Here is a 21,052-nt window from a genome sequence, read left to right on the forward strand (position 1 = left end):
ATACAGTATGCACAGAAAACACACATACTCCTCTCTTTCAGATGGGAAATCTATGAATCGTAAATGATCTTGAACTTGTCACAACTGAATGGTTTCAGCTGTGCTTGTAAACGACTCCTGGGTCATTCCTGTTATACAGTGACTTTTGTGTCTCAATGATTTATTAACTCATATTTTCTCTAAAATGAGTCACATGTTTATAAGAAATGGCTTGATTTGTATATTTAGGTTTTCTTTATTATTTAAACAGAGATAATAGACATAAATACTATTTTGTATTTTACACCCTTTTTTGATATATGCATTCAATTTTAGCATGTACTCAGTGCAAAGTAATCAACTATATGAACCAATGAAATGATTAAAAAAAAAAAACATAAAATAAAATAACATGCTATAGACTAGGCTAAACTGCCTCCCATCATACATATAAATCATGTGAAAATATATATATATATTTTTTTTGTTAACAAATTTCTTTAATTACCGTGTCGCTGAAGTCATCTTCCACCCTGTTAGTACATACTTTCTCGCCTTCCAAAACTGACTGCAATTTCATTGAGACCATTTTCAAGAAGTGGCATTATTTATTTTTCCCACTGAATTCAACTAAGGTAAGCTTCAACTCTCACTGCTAACTTTTCTTTTTAGTTTTTGAAATGTTATCCTGCTTGTCCCACCCTTAAGGTTCCACCCTGTTAGGCTATATTATGGAGAATGTTTGACCTATCAAAAAATGTAAAAACAAATCTGACATAGTTATAAAAGTTTTGATAATCTGTAGAAGGTTAGCTAGTTAAATGTTGATCACTCAAAGAGCTATTGCTAACTTAGCTCAAAATTTTCCACCCTGTTAGGTTTATAGACCTAACAGGGTGGAAAACTAACATGGTGGAAATTCTAATAGAATAAATATAAATAATGTGTGTGTGTGTGTGTGTGTGTGTGTGTGTGTGTGTGTGTGTGTGTGTGTGTGTGTGTGTGTGTGTGTGTGTGTACAAACCCGATTCCAAAAAAGTTGGGACACTGTACAAATTGTGAATAAAAACAGAATGCAATGATGTGGAAGTTAAAAATTTCAATATTTTCTTCAGAATACAACATAGATGACATATCAAATGTTTAAACTGAGAAAATGGATAATTTTAAGGGAAAGATAAGTTGATTTTAAATTTCATGGCATCAACACATCTCAAAAAAGTTGTGACAAGGCCATATTTACCACTGTGTGGCATCCCCTCTTTTAATAACAGTCTGCAAACGTCTGGGGACTGAGGAGAAAAGTTGCTCAAGTTTAGGAATAGGAATGTTGTCCCATTCTTGTCTAATACAGGATTCTAGTTGCTCAACTGTCTTAGGTCTTCTTTGTTGCATCTTCCTCTTTATGATGCACCAAATGTTTTCTATGGGTGAAAGATCTGGACTGCAGGCTGGCCATTTCAGTACCTGGATCCTTCTTCTACACAGCCATGATCTTGTAATTGATGCAGTATGTGATCTGGCATTGTCATGTTGGAAAATGCAAGGTCTTCCCTGAAAGAGGACAAGGCTGTGTTTGAGAATGTTTGTTTTAGAGCTTGGATATACCTTTCAGCATTGATGGTGCCTTTCCAGATGTGTAAGCTGCCCATGCCACAGGCACTCATGCAACCCCATACCATCAGAGATGCAGGCTTCTGAACTGAGCACTGATAACAACTTGGGTTGTCCTTGTTCTCTTTAGTCCGGATGACATGGCGTCCCAGTTTTCCAAAAAGAACTTCAAATTTTGATTCGTCTGACCACAGAACAGTTTTCCACTTTGCCACAGTCCATTTTAAATGAGCCTTTGCCCAGAGAAAACGCCTGCGCTTCTGGATCATGTTTAGATATGGCTTCTTTTTTGACCTATAGAGTTTTAGCCGGCAACGGCGAATGGTATGGTGGATTGTGTTCACTGACAATGTTTTCTGGAAGTATTCCTGAGCCCATGTTGTGATTTCCATTACAGTAGCATTCCTGTATGTGATGCAGTGCCGTCTAAGGGCCCGAAGATCACAGGCATCCAGTATGGTTTTCCGGCCTTGACCCTTACGCACAGAGATTGTTCCAGATTCTCTGAATTCAATTCAATTCAATTCAATTTAAGTTTATTTGTATAGCGCTTTTTACGATACAAATCATTGCAAAGCAACTTTACAGAAAATTAAGTTTCTACAATATTTAGTAGTAGCTTATCAGTGGTGACTGTCAGTTTATATACATACGGCAGAAATATTCGGAAAAATCAATAAAAGATGTAAACAAACAGACGATTAACACTATTAACAGCAATTATGCAATCAAACTTATAGCAAAATGTTGTAGTTCTGTATGTTTTCTCTGGGTTAGCATCATCTGAGGTCCTCTGAGGGGTTGGCATCATCTCTTCTCAGGTGTTCTGGATCCAGACTGGAGCTTGTATAAATCCTAGTTACCACAGGATGTAAATCCCGTGCCAAAACAGAGAAACAAATAGAGACATAATTAGCATAGCTGCTGTTCCAGCCAAGTAAAATTAATTAGTTTAACCCAAGCTAAAGAATAATAATGTGCATTTGATCAGATATAAATGGAGTCCAAAATTATGAGATACATTATTTGAATTCTTGGCCTAAGAGGTGTGTTTTTAATCTAGATTTAAACAGAAAGTGTGTCTGAACATTATCAGGAAGGCTATTCCAGAGTTTGGGAGCCTAATGCGAAAAAGCTCTACCTCCTTTAGTGGACTTTGCTATCCTAGGTACTATCAAAAGTCCAGCGTTTTGTGACCTTAGGGAGCGTGGTGGATTTTAGCGTGGTAGAAGACTAGTTAGGTACGCAGGAGCTAAACCGTTAAGGGCCTTATAAGTAAGTAATAATATATATTAATAATCTCTGAATCTTTGGATGATATTATGCACTGTAGATGATGATAACTTCAAACTTTTTTCTTCAAGCAATTTTTCTCTGAGAAACTCCTTTCTGATATTGCTCCACTATTTTTCGCCGCAGCATTTGGGGAATTGGTGATCCTCTGCCCATCTTGACTTCTGAGAGTCACTGCCACTCTGAGAGGCTCTTTTTATACCCAATCATGTTGCCAATTGACCTAATAAGTTGCAAATTGGTCCTCCAGCTGTTCCTTATATGTACATTTAACTTGTCCAGCCTCTTATTGCTACCTGTCCCAACTTTTTTGGAATGTGTAGCTCTCATGAAATCCAAAATGAGCCAATATTTGGCATGACATTTCAAAATGTCTCACTTTCAACATTTGATATGTTATCTTTGTGGTGTTGAGAAATGTTTTGATTTTCACTTTTCATGGTTTGTTCATTCAAATGTTTAATTGTGTAGAGAAAAAACCAAGCACATATATGCCACAAAACAATTTTCACTCAACAAAACAATATTCTGGCTGTATAAAACACTTAAAAAAACAACAAAGAAGTGTTTTTACAGATCAAACAGAGGAAAAAAATATGGAATCACACAAATCTGAGGAAAATTATATGGAATCACCAAATAAAAACACTACTAGTACTTTGTTGCACCACCTCTGGCTTTTATAACAGCTTGGATTATTTGTTGTGAGTATTTGTCTAATTACTTGGATTATTGTTAATCAATCTGTCTCCAGCTTTGTCTTATTGCAGTTGCCAGATCAGCTTTGCAGGTTGGAGCCTTGTCGTGGACCATTTTCTTTAATTTCCACCACAGATTTTCAATTGGATTGAGGTCCGGACTATTTGCAGGTCATGCCATTGACATTATGTGTCTTTCCTGTAGAAATGTTTTCACAGATTTTGCCCTATGGCACGATGCATTATCATCCTGAAAAATGATGCTACCATCACCAAACATCCTTTCAATTGATGGAATAAGAAAAGTGTCCTAAATCTCAACATAAACTTGTGCCATTTATAGAAGATGTAATGACTGTCATCTCTCCCATACCTTTACCTGACATACAACCCATGACAATTATTTTTTGTGGTGATTTGCATGTTTTCTTCAGGCAGTTGTCTTCATAAATTTCATTGGAACTGCACCAAACAAAAGTTCCAGCATCATCACCCTGCCCAATGCAGATTCGTGATTCATCACTGAATATAACTCATCCAGTCATCCACAGTCCAAGATTGTCTTTCTTTAGCCCACTGAAACCTTGTTTTTTTCTGTTTAGATGTTAATGATGGTTTTTGTTTGGCTTTTCTGTATGTAAATCCCATTTCTTTTAGGCGATTTCTTACAGTCCACTTTCTGCCCATTTGTTCCTCATTTGTTTTGTTGTGCATTTTCTTTTTTCAAGGCATATTGCTTTAAGTTTTCTGTCTTGGCGCTTTGATGTCTTTCTTGGTCTACCAGTACGCTTCCCTTTTACAACCTTTCCATTTGATTTGTACTTGGTCCAGATTTTAGACACAGCTGACTGGGAACAACCAACATTTTTTGCAACATTCCGTGAAGATTTACCTTCTTTGAGAAGTTTGATAATCCTCTCCTTTGTTTCAACTGACATCACTCGTGTTGGAGCCATGAGTTGTCAATCATCTTGGTTCAACACATCACTAATGTGTGCAAGCACTCTTTTTTAACTGCAGACTAATTAGCAGTTGTAATCAGATACAGGTGTTTGTTTTAGAAATGCAAAGTGCATGGTGATTCCATATAATTTTCCTCAGATTTGTGTGATTCCATATTTTTTTCCTCTGTTTGATCTGTAAAAACACTTGTAATTGACTATAGTTATCTTTCTTTGTTGTTTTTTTAAGTGTTTTATACAGCCAGAATATTGTTTTGTTGAGTGAAAATTGTTTTGTTGCATATATGTGCTTGGTTTTTTCTCTACACAATTAAACATTTGAATGAACATCTTCTGAGAAGGGTGATTCCATACTTTTTGCCAGGGGTTGTATATTCTATTGTGAATAAAATATAAGTTTATGAGATTTGTAAATTATTCCATTCCTTTTTTACTCACAATTTGTACAGTGTCTCAACTTTTTTGGAATCTGGTTTGTGTTTTTATATATATATATATATATATATATATATATATATATATATATATATATATATATATATATATATATATATATATCTAGCCAACCTACTTTTGAACATTTTAAATATCCTGTGCATAAGCGTTTAATCGTTTATATCATGAGATTTTGGCCAAATGTATTAAACAACAAGGAAAACTAAGCACCCACATAGCATCAATAAACGTTATATAACCTGTAAAAGTGGATGAAAGCGCATAATGCGTTACGCAATTGCCTCAGATGCGGCCGTTCTGTTGTCAGACAAAACACAGATCTCCTCATTCGCCGGCCAAAAACCTTGTTTACTCCATTTGAGCTTGTTTTTCATATAGCCTAATGTTAAGTGCAAGTGTCTGATACAATACCAACATTATTGACTTTCCCTATTCACACGGGATTAGTACCTGACCTCCAGTCATTTATAATAATTGCAGAGGTTGTCTGTGATCTTAATCACGTGCGAAGTGGACATGTCTGTCATTTTTAAAGTAAAAATTCCCCCGCAAATGACCTTCCTATTTAACAGAAAACCAAGGTCCTGTGATCAGGGCCAGAGTGGGACTCATTTTCAGCCCTGGAGTTTCATGCCTTGGACCGGCCCGCTTTAGATCACAACTGACTATAGGCCTATTAAAATAATGTTATTAAAACCTCGGTATATAGGCCTACATCTGCATAGTGAACCAGAAGTTCTTTTTTATAAAAATGTAGTCTATTTTTTTTCTATTCAACAGTATTAATTTACAATGAAAGATGTCTTCCCTCGGGTAGATTGAATGTTTTCCTGCCTTGCTGGATGTTGGGCTCATGATCAATAAGTTCAGGCCCGGACTGGCTAATCGGGAGGACCGGGAGAATTCCCAGTGGGCCGGTCTGTTATTTTTGGCTGTGAGGGCCGGTATTGTCATGCCACTGGGGTTGAGATACGCTGTGCTGCATCCACTCACAGCAGCCCCACTCTTTTTATTTATTATCTTCTCGCAGCCCCACACGCAGGGTTCCCAGCTGTTCCGTATAACATGGAATCGTCCCGTAGCATCCTGTATGAAAGCTATAGCCTACGGAACACAGTTTGTTGTTTATTATTTGGAGGAGTTATTCTTCTTCTTAGCGAGTGGGACTTACGGTCATTCTCTTCCACCATCCGCGTTTTGATTATGCCAAATTATAAACTCAAAACACCATATAGATGGACTCGTAGTGCTGCTGAAACATATATTAAAGAATTAAAGTCCAATGAAATTGTCAATTCCATAACACTATTTAACAATTCAACATATGATAATATTGGAAAGGAATAAATTTAGCAATTAAACATATTAATGACATTTTTGAAAATATAACAAAAAAGGCTCATTTAAATGAAACTGCATATAAACACAAAAATAGAGCTAAACAAAAACCATCTGAAAAGTGGTTTGACCATGAATGTAAAACAATAAGACAAGAGCTACGATTCATTTCAAATCAAAAACGCAAAGATCCGGTCAACTTAGAATTACGCTTAAAACACTCAGAACTTCTGAAACAATAAAAAAAAAACACACTGAGACAGAAGAAACTGGATTATTATAACAACACACTTCAGAAGATGGAAAACTCAATTAATCAGGGTCAGTTCTGGAGCATGTGGAACAGTCTGAACAAGACAAAGCCACAAGAGTTAGACATACAAGATGGTCAGATTTGGAAAGATTATTTTGAGGAGCTCTATACACATCAAATTGACACTCTGAATAATCCCAACCAGTTAAAAATACTCGAAAAACTGAATGCTCTTGAATCATGCATCAAAAACCACCAAAATCCACTAGATTATCCAATAACCCAACAAGAATTTAGTGTAAAACTGAAATCCCTCAAATGTAATAAATCCTGTGGCCCTGACAACATAAAGAACGAGATGTTTAAAAACAGCTCTCCTGAATTGCAGGATGCATTACTCAAACTTTTTAATTTGATTTTGAGTTCAGGTGTTTTTCCTGAGGTCTGGAACACAGGGCTCATCTTTCCTATCTTTAAAAGTGGAGACAAAACCGATCCTAATAACTACAGAGGAATCTGTGTAACCAGTAATTTGGGAAAGGTTTTTTTTGCTCTATAATCCAACTCTCGGATTTCATCATTCTTAAAGCAGCACATTGTCATCAGCAAATCTCAGATTGGCTTCCTCCCTAAACATCGAACCACTGACCATATTCACACACTACACACGCTAATAAATGAACATGTACACCAAAAGAAAGATGGAAAAATATTTGCATGCTTTATAGATTTTAAGAAGGCTTTTGACTCCATTTGGCATAATGGATTGTTTTATAAAATCATTCAAAGTGGCATGGGGGTAAAATATATGACTTAATTAAAAACATGTATAACTAAAATAAATGTGCAGTAATAACTGGACAGCAAAGGACAGACTATTTTCCTCTTCAGCGAGGAGTGAGACAGGGCTGCTGCCTCAGCCCGACTTTATTTAACATGTATATCAATGAACTGGCAGATCTACTGGACCAATCAAACAGTCCAGGACTAAAATTATTGGACACAGAGGTCAAATATTTACTGTATGCAGATGACTTGCCAATTCTATCTAAAACACCAGAAGGTCTCCAGAACAACCTTGAAATTTTAACTAAATACTGCCATGATTGGGCCTTAGACATCAACATCCCACAAACTAAGATATTTCAGAAAAAAAAAAAAAACAGAAATCTAGAACATAAACATTAATTTACTTTAAACAACACCGCACTTCAACATACTTTACAATATACTTATCTTGGTCTGGTTTTAACTCCCACTGGAAATTTCAAATTGGCATTTAAACAAAAATTATTGAAAATAAAATTTATTATTAAAATTATTAAAAATAAACATCCCCATCAGAATTTGGACAAAGATCTTCGATAGTGTCATTCTGCCCATTGCCCTATGGAAGCAAGATCTGGGGCCCAGCGAGTAACTCCAGCCGTAAAGACTGGCACAAACACCCTTTAGAAGCTCTGCATGTCGAGTTCTGCAGAAACATCCTGCATGTGCACAAAAACACTCCTAATAATGCCTGCAGAGCAGAGTTAGGCCGTCTCCCCCTAAATCTAATCATTAAAAAAGAGTTTTACATTTTTTGGATCCACTTAAACTCTAGTTCAGAAGATTCTCTTCATTTTAAAGCACTAAACACAAAAAAAGAGTGCTCAAAAAAGTCATCTTTGTTATGGTGTCCGACCTGACTAACAAAGCACTCGATATCACCAATCCTGAAAAACATAGAATCAAGGAAATTATGAATGAAGAGAAGGAGACAAACATACAGTTTTGGAAAGAACAAACCAAAGACCAAAGTCGTCTCCAGTGTTATCTGAAACTCAACAGAGAGTACAGTATCACTGACTATCTGCTTTCAGTCAGGAATATAACACACAGACATATACTGACCAGGTACAGACTGAGTGACCACCAGCTGGCCATAGAGAGAGGACGACATAGAAAGACCTGGTTACCTAAAGAAGAGCGAATGTGTAACGAATGTAGATCAGGATCAGTTGAGATGGAGGAGCACTTCCTCCTCCACTGTGACAAATAAACACCTTTAAGAGACTCAGTGTACAGTCAAATACAGCAGAACACTCCTGAGTTCCAGTCACTCCGTGAACATGACAAATTAAAAATATTACTTGGTGAAGGACCTGCTTCCTCTTTGGTAGCACATTATATTTACAAATGCCACAAACTAAGAGGTAAAGAGTGAACACATCTACATTAGTAATACCATCAATGTTTATATAAATATATATATATATATATATATATATATATATATATATATATATATATATATATATATATATATGTATTTTTGTTTTATGGATATATATTATATGTGTTTTTGTTTTGTTTGTTTATTCTGCTATGTACAATGCTTTGGCAATATGTACCTAAGTATGTCATGCCAATAAAGCAATATGAATTGAATGGAATTGAGAGAGAGAGAGAGAGAGAGAGAGAGAGAGAGAGAGAGAGAGAGAAAGAGAGATAGCTCCACCTTCATGTGTTTCAACTAGGTCCTGTAGACCACTGTAAAGCTCTTCTCGCACACCATCTGCTTTCATATCTTCTGTTGTACAACGAAGAATCTTGAAGGTCTGTAACAATGTCTGGAAGAGGTAAAGGCGGTAAAGGACTCGGGAAAGGAGGCGCTAAGCGTCATCGTAAGGTTCTGCGGGATAACATCCAGGGCATCACCAAACCCGCCATCCGTCGTCTCGCTCGCCGCGGTGGAGTCAAGCGTATCTCCGGTCTGATCTACGAGGAGACCCGCGGTGTGCTGAAGGTGTTCCTGGAGAACGTGATCCGCGATGCTGTGACCTACACCGAGCACGCCAAGAGAAAGACCGTCACCGCCATGGACGTCGTGTACGCGCTGAAACGACAGGGACGCACTCTGTACGGCTTCGGAGGATAAACACATTACTGTTATCAAGAACACCCCAAAGGCTCTTTTAAGAGCCACCCACACTTTCAAAAAGAGTGCATTTCATAATATTTGGGTAACTAATCATTTTACACGCATACATAATCTGAACCTACTGTTAAAAATAGTAACTCTAGTTATATGAGACTAGTAAACCAATTCTCAAATAACTGCTATGATGGCTTTGTTTCACCTACTTAAATACTTGCGCTGTCCAATCTATAAAGACTGTCTGTTCCCCAAATTAGTGAGGTTCTATGACCTAAAACAATTTTTAAAGTTTGGGCTCCTGAACATTAGAGCACTCGCACAAAAAGCAGATATTGTAAATGAAATGATCACAGATAATAGTTTTGATGTACTCTGCTTGACTGAAACCTGGCTAAAACCAAATGATTATATTGGTCTAAACGAGTCTACTCCACCAAACTACTGTTATAAGCGTGAGCTCCGTCAGACTGGTCAATATACAGTGATATTCTCAATGTTACCCAGAAAACTAATGCTAAAAACAGATGTATATCTATCAAAGGGGTAAATGTATGGAATAACTGTGATAAGGAATTACGATTAATTCACATTGTAAATGTAAGAAAATGTATAAAAACATGGTGTTAAATAATTATATGATTCATTATCATTACATTTTGTTTTTTTATGATTTAAAAAATTGAAATAATGGTTGGAATGTGTATTTCTGTAATTATGTATGTTTGTAATTAAACGTACATTTTGGGAAATGTATTTTGTAACTTGTTTTTCTTGTATGATCAAATCTAGTGAAAAATGTATGTACATTGGTTAAATATGTATAGGCTTTTTTCGGAAATTATGGTCATTTAATTATTCATTTATTTTTGTGAAAAGTTGTCTGTAAGGACTGAAATAAACAGAATTGATTGATAAAAACAGGATACAGGTTTAACTCATTCAAAATACTTATGCTTAATGTTACACTGTCAGATATGCAAAAGAAATCGATCATATCTCTTGCTCTGGCTACTGTGTATAGACCACCAGGGCCATATACAGATTTTCTAAAAGAATTTGCAGATTTCCTCTCAGACCTATTGGTTACCGTTGACAAAGCACTAATAGTCTGACATTTTAACATTCATGGTGATAATACAAATAATGCATTAGGACTTTACTGACCTAATAAACTCTTTTGGAGTCAAGCAAATCTTCACCGGGCCCACTCATCGTTTTAATCATATGCTAGATTTAATTATATCACATGGAATCAATCTTACTTTTATAGACTTTGAAATAACCTGCCTGATTTATCTCAGCTGGGATTTATCTCAGCTTTAGGTCACATCCCAAAACCATTCAAGCTGGTGGTTATTAATCCTCTTATTAAGAAACCACAACTAGATCCTAGTGAACTGGCAAATTACAGACCCATTTCAAATCTTCCAATTATGTCTAAAAAAATTTTGTCCTTCCTACAAAAAAATGATCTCTTTGAAGTATTTCAATCAGGTTTCAGGCCCCATCATAGCACAGAAACTGCATTTGTTAAAATTACAAATGACTTGCTTCTTGCGTCAGACCAAGGCTGCATCTCATTGCTAGTTTTACTTGATCTTAGTGCTGCGTTCAACACCATAGATCACAACATACTCATAGATTGATTACAAAACTATACATGTATTCAAGGGCAGGCTTTAAGATGGTTTAGATCCGACCTGTCCGATCGCTACCACTCTGTTTATTTAAACAGGGAGTCATCTCAATTATCACCAGTGAAGTATGGAGTGCCACAAGGATCTGTCCTAGGTCCCCTGCTATTTTCAATATACATGTTGCCCCTTGGTAACATTATTAAAAAATACAGGATTATTTTCCACTGTTATACTGATGATACAGTCTCAACAAGACCAGAAGAAACTTCTAACTTATCTAAGCTAACAGAGTGTGTTAAAAATGTAAATGATTGGATGACCAATAATTTTCTCCTATTAAATTTGGATAAGACAGAGATATTATTTATTGGACCTAAATAAATAAATAAATAATAAAATATAATAATGATAATAATAAAAAAAAAGAAAAAAAAAAAACAGTACACAGAATCTCTTGGATTACAATTTGCAACTAGACGGATATACTGTTACTTCCTCTAAAATCTGGGTGTTATATTAGACAGCAACTTGTCTTTTGAAAATCATATTTCCCATGTTACAAAAACAGCATTCTTCCATCTTAGAAAAATTGGCAAGCTACGAAACATGTTACCTATTTCTGATGCAGAAAAGCTAGTTCATGCATTTATGACCTCTAGACTGGACTATTGTATTGCACTGCTAGGTGGTTTTCCCGCATCTTCAATAAACAGGCTACAGATAGTCAAAAATGCGGCGTCTACGAAAATATGATCATATTACCCCAATTTTACTGTCTCTGCACTGGCTACCTATTAAGTTCCATATTAGTTACAAAATATTATTAGTTAATTATAAGGCCCTTAATGGTTTAGCTCGTGCGTACCTAACTAGTCTTCTACCATGCTACAATCCATCACGCTCCCTAAGGTCACAAATCTCTGGACTTTTGGTAGTACCTAGGATAGCAAAGTCCTCTAAAGGAGGTAGAGCTTTTTCACATTTGGCTCCCAAACTCCCTCAGATGATAAGGACCTCAGATGATGCCAAACCTGAAACAACATAGAGAACTAGGAAATTTTGCTATAAATTTGATAGCAACATATAATAAGTCAAGTCAAGTCAAGTCCACATGTACAGTACATACATACAGAGAATTGAAATTGCGTCACTGTCAGACCCATGGTGCATACAGATAACACTAATAGTAGAGCCTAAAATACAGATAGATACAGAACAAATCTAAAATCTAAAATACAACTATACAAATAAGGGCATGTAAAAAAAAAATAAAAAAAAATAAAGTTAAATAAAGTAGCGCAAGGCACATGGCAGATAGAGTGCAAACCAGCGAGGTGAATAAACAGTGCAGATAAAAAGATTGTAGTGCAACAAAAAAAAGAAGCTTATTCAATCTGATTAAAGTGACAAAGGGCTCAGCGAGCAGTTCTTTTATTTAAACTGACTGAAGAGGTAGTAGAATGACATCAGTTCTATGCTGAATGAGGTAGTGAGCAGACCAATGCGGCACAAAGTGACTGGTGCATGTCATTGAATGTTAGTGGGAGGGGGGAGTGGAAGGACCTGGAGATGTGGGACCTGGGGGGTTAGTTCATAGTTCAGTGGTGCCTGGGGCAGAAGAGGGAAGGGGGGGCAAGTTCGGGAGCAAGTTCAACTTCCTGACAGCCTGATGAATGAAGCTGTCCTTCAGTCTGCTGGTCCTGGCCTGGATACTCCGCAGTCTCCTCCCTGATGGCAGCAGACTGAAGAAGCTGTGTGATGGGTGTGGGATCACCTGCAATGCAGAGGGCTTTGCGAGTGAGACGGGTTCCGTAAATGTCCTGGAGGGAGGGGAGAGAGACACCAATGATCTTCTCAGCTGCTCTCACCATGCGTTGAAGAGTCTTTTGGCAGGACGCTTTGCAGGGGCCATACCACACAGTGATGCAGCTCGTCAAGATGCTCTCGATGGTGCCTCTATAGAAGGTGCACATGATGGGGGCCGGGGCTCTAGCTCTTCTCAGTTTGCGGAGGAAGTAGAGATGCTGCTGTGCTTTCTTGGCCAGTGCTGCGGTGTTGTCGGTCCAGGAGAGGTCCTTTGTGATGTGCACACCCAGGAACTTGGTGCTGCTCACTCTCTTCACAGTCGCACTGTTGATGGTCAGAGGAGCATGCTGAGTGTGCACTCTCCTGAAGTCAACAACAATTTCTTTCATCTTCTCCACGTTCAGAGAGAGATTGTTGTCACTGCACCACCCGGCCAAGCGGCTCACCTCGCTCCTGTAGTTTGTCTCATATCTGTTGTTAATGAGACCCACCACAGTCGTGTCATCCGCAAACTTCATAAAGAGGTTGGAGTTATATGTGCAGATATGTGTCAGCAGAGTGAAGAGGAGGGGGCTCAGCACACATCCTTGGGGGGCCCCAGTGTTCAGTGTGATGGTGCTGGATGTGTTGCTGCCGACACGTACTGCCTGAGGTCTTCCAGTCAGAAAGTCCAACAGCCAGTAGCACAGCGAAGTGTTGAGTCCCAGCTGGACCAGTTTGTAAATGAGCTGTTGAGGGATGATTGTGTTGAATGCTGAACTGAAGTCTATGAACAGCATTCTGATGTATGAGTCCTTTTTTGTCTATATGTGTGAGTGCTGAGTGGAGGGCAGTTGCGATGGCGTCATCGGTCGAGCGGTTTGACCGATATGCAAAATGGAAGGGGTCCGGGTTGGGGCAGACCTGATATGGTGCATGACTAGCCGTTCAAAGCACTTCCTGAGGATAGGAGTAAGTGCAACAGGACGGTAGTCATTGAAGCACGATGGAGATGGCTTCTTCGGGACTGGAATAATTGCTATTAATAGTGTTCATCGTCTGTTCATCTTTAATTGATTTTTCCGTACGTTTCTGTCATATGTACATTAACTGACAGTCACCACTGATAAGTTACTACAAAATAGATTGTAGAAACCTAATTTTCTGTAAAGCTTTAATTAAATGGACACAGAGGTGTTTATGTCTTATATAAATTTTAAATTGTTTTTATTGGTGTATTAACTGATTTAACCCATTTAATCCCACCAGTCAGTGATCATGAAAAAGGTTTTCATTTATGAAGCTTTAAAAACCTTACTAACTAAAGTTTTAGTGCACTTTCTGCAAATATGGGAAAACATAAAGAGTCTCAATTAAATATGGGCAGTTTCACATGTCTAGCCCAAATTGTCACATGACCAGAGCAGTTTAATTCCTGTTTGCACCTTGAGAAGATGATGACTGCATCAAAGCTCCAAAACAAAAGGCTACTAAAATATGTTAACAAAAAGATATGACAAAGATTTTTGGTACACATTATCTTTGAGGTGTCTATATATGAATTTACATATATTCAGTTTTGTTGAGTTTCGTCATAGAATGAGAAAATATTTTGATGGTCACAGTAGTGAATGGTGGGATAACAGTGAACTTACAGTAGGAATACAATACACATCCAATTGCAGTTCTTAGTGAAAATTGCACTAAAATGTTGTAATTGTAAAATATTGCACTAAATTAAAAGTTCAAATGTTACAAATAAGTTACAATATTAATGTCATAATAATGGTAGCACTAATATAAAAATTTGATATACGTTACAAAAAAGAGTTCATGGAAAAGTGTGTAAAAATTGATTTATGGTCCGTCACAATTGTGACCGGAGGCACACACATTATGCCTCCGGTCACAATTGTGACGGACCATAAATCAATTTTTACACACTTTTCCAAAATCATTTTTAAAAATAATTATTTCAAAGGGTTACCAATAACACATCATTTGGATATGTTCATGTCTGGGGAAAAAATGGGATTCAACGAGTTAATATTAAATGAAAGCCGTGTTAATTTAATGTGCAAAACAATGAAAATGGTTTATTTTTCTTCTTTCTTAATGTTTGTGTGTTTATCACAAAGACATCTTGAGCGGGAAAGTCAGACAAAGAAGGGCGTGTGGGAGGCGACGGGAAGCGTTCAAATTTAGAAGCCTGTGATTGGCTGATGTGTCTGTCTAGCCGCCGATTTCTAACCAATGAAATATGTTTCTTTCATTCATTGTGCGAAAAGACACAATCAGGGAACAGCAGCCAGCCCTCTTAAATTAGCATGAGCATTCAATAAATGCCCAGTACATGCTCTTGAACATATTCTGATTTGTTCTACAGATCGAGAGAAAAACATGCCTGAACCAGCGAAGTCCGCGCCTAAGAAGGGCTCCAAGAAGGCTGTCACTAAGACCGCCGCTAAAGGAGGAAAGAAGCGCAGAAAGTCCAGGAAGGAGAGCTACGCTATCTACGTGTACAAAGTGCTGAAGCAGGTTCATCCTGACACCGGAATCTCTTCTAAGGCGATGGGGATCATGAACTCTTTCGTCAACGACATCTTCGAGCGCATCGCCGGTGAGTCGTCTCGTCTCGCTCACTACAACAAGCGCTCCACCATCACATCGAGAGAGATCCAGACCGCCGTGCGTCTGCTGCTGCCCGGAGAGCTGGCCAAACACGCCGTGTCTGAGGGCACCAAGGCCGTCACCAAGTACACCAGCTCCAAGTAGAGCTCCGCTCCGACTCTCCGAGACCCAAAGGCTCTTTTAAGAGCCACCCACCTAATCCCTTAAAGAGCTTTCGGTATTCTGTGGTTTGCTTTTACTAGGATTTGATTTTGCATATTTTGCGAATAAAAGCCGTTGTCAAGTTGGCTAGCGTTACAAGCTTATACGTAACTTCGGGCTTCATTTAAATTAAGTAAAAAAGCTTGCTCGGAAACTGACACGCAGATAGTTTCTCTACGTATTCTTCAATGCATTTAAACTACAATGCACACTGTCTGCTTTCAGTCATCAGTGCGGTAATGTCATTGCTGTAGCGTAGAATAATTCGTTAAACACTCTTCCCCTTCACTGGAGAAAAATCACGTTGAACATGAAGCACGTATAATCCAAGTGATGATAGTCGTAGACATAACGAAGGTGTGGGATGTCTTTCTTTTATAAGGTACATTTTTAATTTTTTACAGTGTTTTGTATCTTTTTATTTATTGATATATTAATAAAATAGTAGGCCTATACTTATACTAACAGTATATAAATATATTTGGTTTGGATATATTTTATTAGGTTATAACTATGTGTCTATATTACAGCTCCCCCTTTTCCATCTCTCCAGTCCCTGTTCTGCTGATTGGAGATGAGTGGATTGTGTTTCCAAGCTCATTGATTAGTAATAAATAATTGATAAATACTATTGATGATAATAAATAATCAAATATTATTGGGCTTGTTTTTGAAGCTGCGGTTGCTTATTTGTGTCTCGAGAGTTGATATCAGTGGTTATTATAGAGCAGTCATATCACGGTCCTAGTAACAAAATATCTAAAATACTGGTTTAAAAGACGCAGTGACAGCATGCACTTAAATATCATACACAGGGCTTGATGTTCATCAGTGTAATTCTAATAGTTAACGATAAATAACAAAACCATCATCAGAAGTGTACTCTGTTACATATTCACACTTTCTGTTGAAAACCGTTGTACAGCTTATTTTTTCGTGATTCTTTAAAGAATGTATTACTCAAAAGAACTGCATTTGTTTCCCATTTGCTGTTATTTAGTTTTCTATTCATCAAATTATTGTACATAGAAAATAATAGGTACTGATTATTTCATGTTCATCGGAATATTAAAATTATTTAAGAATTATGACACTTAAGACTGTAATGATGCTGTATATATATATATATATATATTACCATCGCATGAATCAATCGCATTTTAAATATATTCATATAAAAAAAAAAAAAGTTACAGACGGATAATTCGTATATATTTCAACTAAGAAAACATTAGCATCTAATTTCTAATCTGCAAACATGTTCAGATATACGTGTTACTTTGTGTTTGAAACAGATCGTCAGGTATTCGCTGAGGCTAGTTCTGTGAGGCTGGGTGTTGAGTCTACACGGTTCTCATGTAGCAGTTAAGTTCCGCAGTGCCGCTCTGTAGCAATTCATTGTATTCCGCCTTTCGACGTGTGAACATATAACCGCTCAGAGACATGGCTGAAACCGCTCCAGCTGCCGCCGCTCCGCCGGCTAAAGCTCCCAAAAAGAAATCGGCGTCTAAGCCCAAGAAAACGGGGCCGATCGTCAGGGACCTCATCGTCAAGACTGTGTCCGCGTCCAAGGAGAGAAGCGGCGTGTCCCTCGCCGCCCTGAAGAAGGCTCTTTCTGCGGGCGGCTACGATGTGGAGAAGAACAACTCCCGCGTCAAGCTCGCCATCAAGAGTTTGGTGACCAATGGCACCCTGGTCCAGACCAAAGGTACCGGCGCTCCGGCTCCTCCGGCTCCTTCAAACTCAACAAGAAGCAAACCGAGACCAAGAAGAAACCCGCCAAGAAAACTCCAGCGAAAGCAAAGAAGCCTGCAGCCAAGAAACCCGCCGTCAAGAAATCCCCCAAGAAGGCGAAGAAACCGGCCGCCACCGCTGCAAAGAAGGCCACAAAGAGCCCCAAAAAGGCGAAGAAGCCTGCAGCTGCCAAGAAACCAGCCAAGAGCCCCAAGAAAGCAAAGAATCCAGCAGCTGCCAAGAAACCAGCCAAGAGCCCCAAGAAGGCCAAGGCAGCCAAACCCAAGACGGCGAGGCCTAAAGCAGCCAAGCCTAAAAAGGCGGCTCCCAAAAAGAAATAAGCGTCAGTCTTTGTGTTTTTTTTTTTTCTCTTTCTAAAACAAAACGGCTCTTTTCAGAGCCACCCACTTGCTACAGTTAAAGAGCACAATTGTAATGATTTTAATTGAATGCTTTTGTGTATTTAAGAGTATATTCTTGTATTAGTATTAGCTCAATATGTCTAAAATGCATTCTATGTAAAAGTCTTGATTGCATCGTGTTTACAAGAAAATGCTAAATATAATTTCAGATAAAACATTAATAAAAGGCATGCAATTCAACAAAGACTAGATCTGATTTGAAGGAACCCTCAGAGGCTTTTAAAAGCAAGCATTTTTATTTTATCAATATTTATGTGAACCTGCGATTTTATACTTTGGTTACTTTGCCATTATTTTATCTTCTTTTGAAGTTAATCACGTGTTTTGCAAATAAATATACGTTTTCTGCGTATCTGTGTATTATTTTATTTTTTACAACATTAAAACGAAAAGCTGACAGAGAGGGGCGGGGTTTGGAGTTTTGGAGGGGCTTGCAGTGATTGGTTTGCAGCTGTGGCAGACTCTGACCAACACACGACGAGCACGCTCTCTTAAAAACTGATCGTCATGCCACGGCGCTATATCATTTCTGCGTTGGTTTGTAGCGTATACTACAACTGAATAATGAGTGGAAGAGGCAAAACCGGCGGTAAGGCCAGAGCGAAGGCTAAGACTCGCTCCTCCAGAGCAGGGCTGCAGTTCCCCGTCGGTCGTGTTCACAGACTTCTTCGCAAAGGCAACTACGCCGAGCGCGTCGGTGCCGGTGCTCCGGTTTATCTGGCCGCTGTGCTCGAGTATCTGACCGCTGAGATTCTAGAGCTGGCTGGAAACGCCGCTCGGGACAACAAGAAGACCCGTATCATCCCCCGTCACCTGCAGCTGGCGGTGCGCAACGACGAGGAGCTGAACAAACTCCTGGGCGGAGTGACCATCGCTCAGGGCGGCGTGCTGCCCAACATCCAGGCCGTGCTGCTGCCCAAGAAGACCGAGAAACCCGCCAAAACCAAATAAACACGAGAGTACACCAAACTCCCAAAGGCTCTTTTAAGAGCCACCAACTTTCTCTATAAGAGCAGTTTGAATACTTTGATAAATTAGAACAGCGTTATTTCTTTTAATACATATAGCACACACGATTTGCGTTTATCTACACTGGACACAAGTGGTGCCAATAGACAGAATTATGAGTCTTACTGTGTACATAATTCAGTTTGAGTGAAACGGCACAAAGTGATCCTCAATAATAAAAAAAGACTATCTCACATAAAATGTTTCACTGCTATGAGGAACATAACACATCTTACAACATTCATTGTAACATCCTCCACCTCACTGTCAAGTGTAGTGTAAATAAAGCATCTTTTTATAAGCTCTGATTCTAACAGAGCAGTCTTCTAATGATCATATATGTAAAGGAGAACAAATACGAGATACTGAATAGAAAACATTTGAGCGGGAAACGCAGACTGTCGCTGTCTGTTCGAAAACAGGTAACGCACTGTCATTGGCCGCCTCACGTTGCGACGTAAACACAATAGCCAATCAAATGCTGCTGGTGACGCTCCGCCCAATGTGGCAGGAGAGTTCAAAAAGCCCCAGCATAAGACTACAGTCATATTCTGTTGAGGAACACGAGACGGAAAACTCTTGAGAATGGCAAGAACCAAGCAGACGGCTCGTAAATCCACCGGCGGTAAAGCCCCGAGGAAGCAACTCGCTACCAAAGCCGCCCGTAAGAGCGCTCCAGCCACCGGCGGCGTCAAGAAGCCTCATCGCTACAGGCCCGGCACCGTGGCTCTGCGAGAGATCCGTCGCTATCAGAAGTCCACCGAGCTGCTGATCCGCAAGCTGCCCTTCCAGCGTCTGGTGCGAGAGATCGCTCAGGACTTCAAGACGGACCTGCGCTTCCAGAGCTCCGCTGTCATGGCCCTGCAGGAGGCCAGCGAGGCTTATTTGGTCGGTCTGTTCGAGGACACCAATCTGTGCGCCATCCACGCCAAGAGAGTCACCATCATGCCCAAAGACATCCAGCTGGCGCGCCGCATCCGCGGAGAGCGCGCTTAAACTCCCTGCTGACTCCCACTCAGCACACAAAGGCTCTTTTAAGAGCCACCAAAATCTCACTGAACGAGAGAATTTCTGAGTATAACGAGTAGAGAGCAACACTTCCTTAATATTTTAAGGAATCTTGTCTGGGTCTTAGTTTTATACGTTTTTATTAACTTTAGTTTCCCATTATAGAGACACAGGCGAAACGTAACCGATGTTAAATACTGTTAATTACTGTTTCACAACGAAACATAAATAAATAAAACAAAAATAAAAGTAAATAAAACAAAATACAATATTTCTAATGTGTGTGTTTGTAGTTCAGCCAAGTGCAATTTCATAAATGTTAATTGTAAATTCACAACTACGTCATAAATGTATCTTGCTATGTTTAAGTCGAGATAATTTCATTATAATTGGTGCTTATTTATGGGGGAAGTCAGAACCACTGACTTGATGTTTGATTGCTCTCCGTTTACTTTGGTGCGCGTTCCTGCGGCTCAACTGATGGAGCCATGATGATGATGATGATGATGACGATGATGATGATGATATGAAAGTCCCAAAAGTGTCTGCCGCTGCTGGCCAAACTGATGCCCAGAATTGTATTTGTTGTGACCCCTCCCTCAAATATTATGGAAAAAAGCTTTAGACTTCAAAACAGAACTTTAATAAAATGTACACGTAAATAAATAAATTGTAATTGAATTGTATTATTTATCAATTACAGCTGTAGCTCTAGACAGTTACCTGTGGTTATGATTTAATTAATACTCTTGTCTGATTGAGTTTATTGTCTCAAGTATTCAGAAATCAAAAGAAAAGAAAATTAAGCAGTTTTACTAAAATAAAATGGTTAATTTTTTGTAAGGGTTGTGATGTCCACATTTTTTGTTGAAGAAATTATAGAGGCTGTAGCATTTCTATCACAAAATATATATATATATATATATATATATATATATATATATATATATATATATATATATATATATATATATATATATATATAAAAAGTGGCCAAAAATCAAAATGGATATTTGAATTAAATGTTTGGTCAATATTAAACAAGGATTTGATCGTCAAGTGTAACAACAGAAGTTACTAGGCCTTTGGCGTCCTTTGCAGGCATTTGTAATA

General features: G+C 38.5%; 4 protein-coding genes and 1 pseudogene across 4 annotated transcripts; all 5 read left to right on the forward strand.

Annotated features, from left to right (window-relative positions):
* The first annotated feature begins 9,149 nt into the window (after positions 1–9,149).
* Positions 9,150–9,557, forward strand: LOC109103763 (histone H4). The gene has a single exon (XM_019117104.2). It carries the CDS (start codon positions 9,202–9,204, stop codon positions 9,511–9,513), a length of 312 nt encoding a protein of 103 aa, XP_018972649.1. The 5' UTR covers positions 9,150–9,201; the 3' UTR covers positions 9,514–9,557.
* Positions 9,558–15,310: 5,753 nt separating this feature from the next.
* LOC109080858 (histone H2B-like) lies at positions 15,311–15,715 on the forward strand. The gene has a single exon (XM_042753636.1). It carries the CDS (start codon positions 15,336–15,338, stop codon positions 15,708–15,710), a length of 375 nt encoding a protein of 124 aa, XP_042609570.1. The 5' UTR covers positions 15,311–15,335; the 3' UTR covers positions 15,711–15,715.
* Positions 15,716–17,141: 1,426 nt separating this feature from the next.
* LOC122142503 lies at positions 17,142–17,911 on the forward strand (annotated as a pseudogene).
* A 529-nt stretch (positions 17,912–18,440) lies between these two features.
* On the forward strand, positions 18,441–18,919 carry LOC122142509 (histone H2A). Its single transcript, XM_042753632.1, has one exon. The coding sequence runs from the start codon at positions 18,488–18,490 to the stop codon at positions 18,872–18,874; it is 387 nt and encodes a 128-aa protein (XP_042609566.1). The 5' UTR covers positions 18,441–18,487; the 3' UTR covers positions 18,875–18,919.
* A 548-nt stretch (positions 18,920–19,467) lies between these two features.
* LOC109080550 (histone H3) lies at positions 19,468–19,972 on the forward strand. Its single transcript, XM_019095595.2, has one exon. It carries the CDS (start codon positions 19,517–19,519, stop codon positions 19,925–19,927), a length of 411 nt encoding a protein of 136 aa, XP_018951140.1. The 5' UTR covers positions 19,468–19,516; the 3' UTR covers positions 19,928–19,972.
* Positions 19,973–21,052: the final 1,080 nt, after the last annotated feature.

The sequence above is a fragment of the Cyprinus carpio genome, chromosome B25 (genome assembly GCF_018340385.1).
Source record: "Cyprinus carpio isolate SPL01 chromosome B25, ASM1834038v1, whole genome shotgun sequence".
Lineage (NCBI taxonomy): Eukaryota > Metazoa > Chordata > Actinopteri > Cypriniformes > Cyprinidae > Cyprinus > Cyprinus carpio.

Excerpts from the sequence above, each read along its gene's own strand:
- LOC109080550 (XM_019095595.2), top strand. The coding sequence starts at position 19,517 with ATGGCAAGAACCAAGCAGACGGCTCGTAAATCCACCGGCGGTAAAGCC.
- LOC109080858 (XM_042753636.1), top strand. The coding sequence starts at position 15,336 with ATGCCTGAACCAGCGAAGTCCGCGCCTAAGAAGGGCTCCAAGAAGGCT.
- LOC122142509 (XM_042753632.1), top strand. The coding sequence starts at position 18,488 with ATGAGTGGAAGAGGCAAAACCGGCGGTAAGGCCAGAGCGAAGGCTAAG.
- LOC109103763 (XM_019117104.2), top strand. The coding sequence starts at position 9,202 with ATGTCTGGAAGAGGTAAAGGCGGTAAAGGACTCGGGAAAGGAGGCGCT.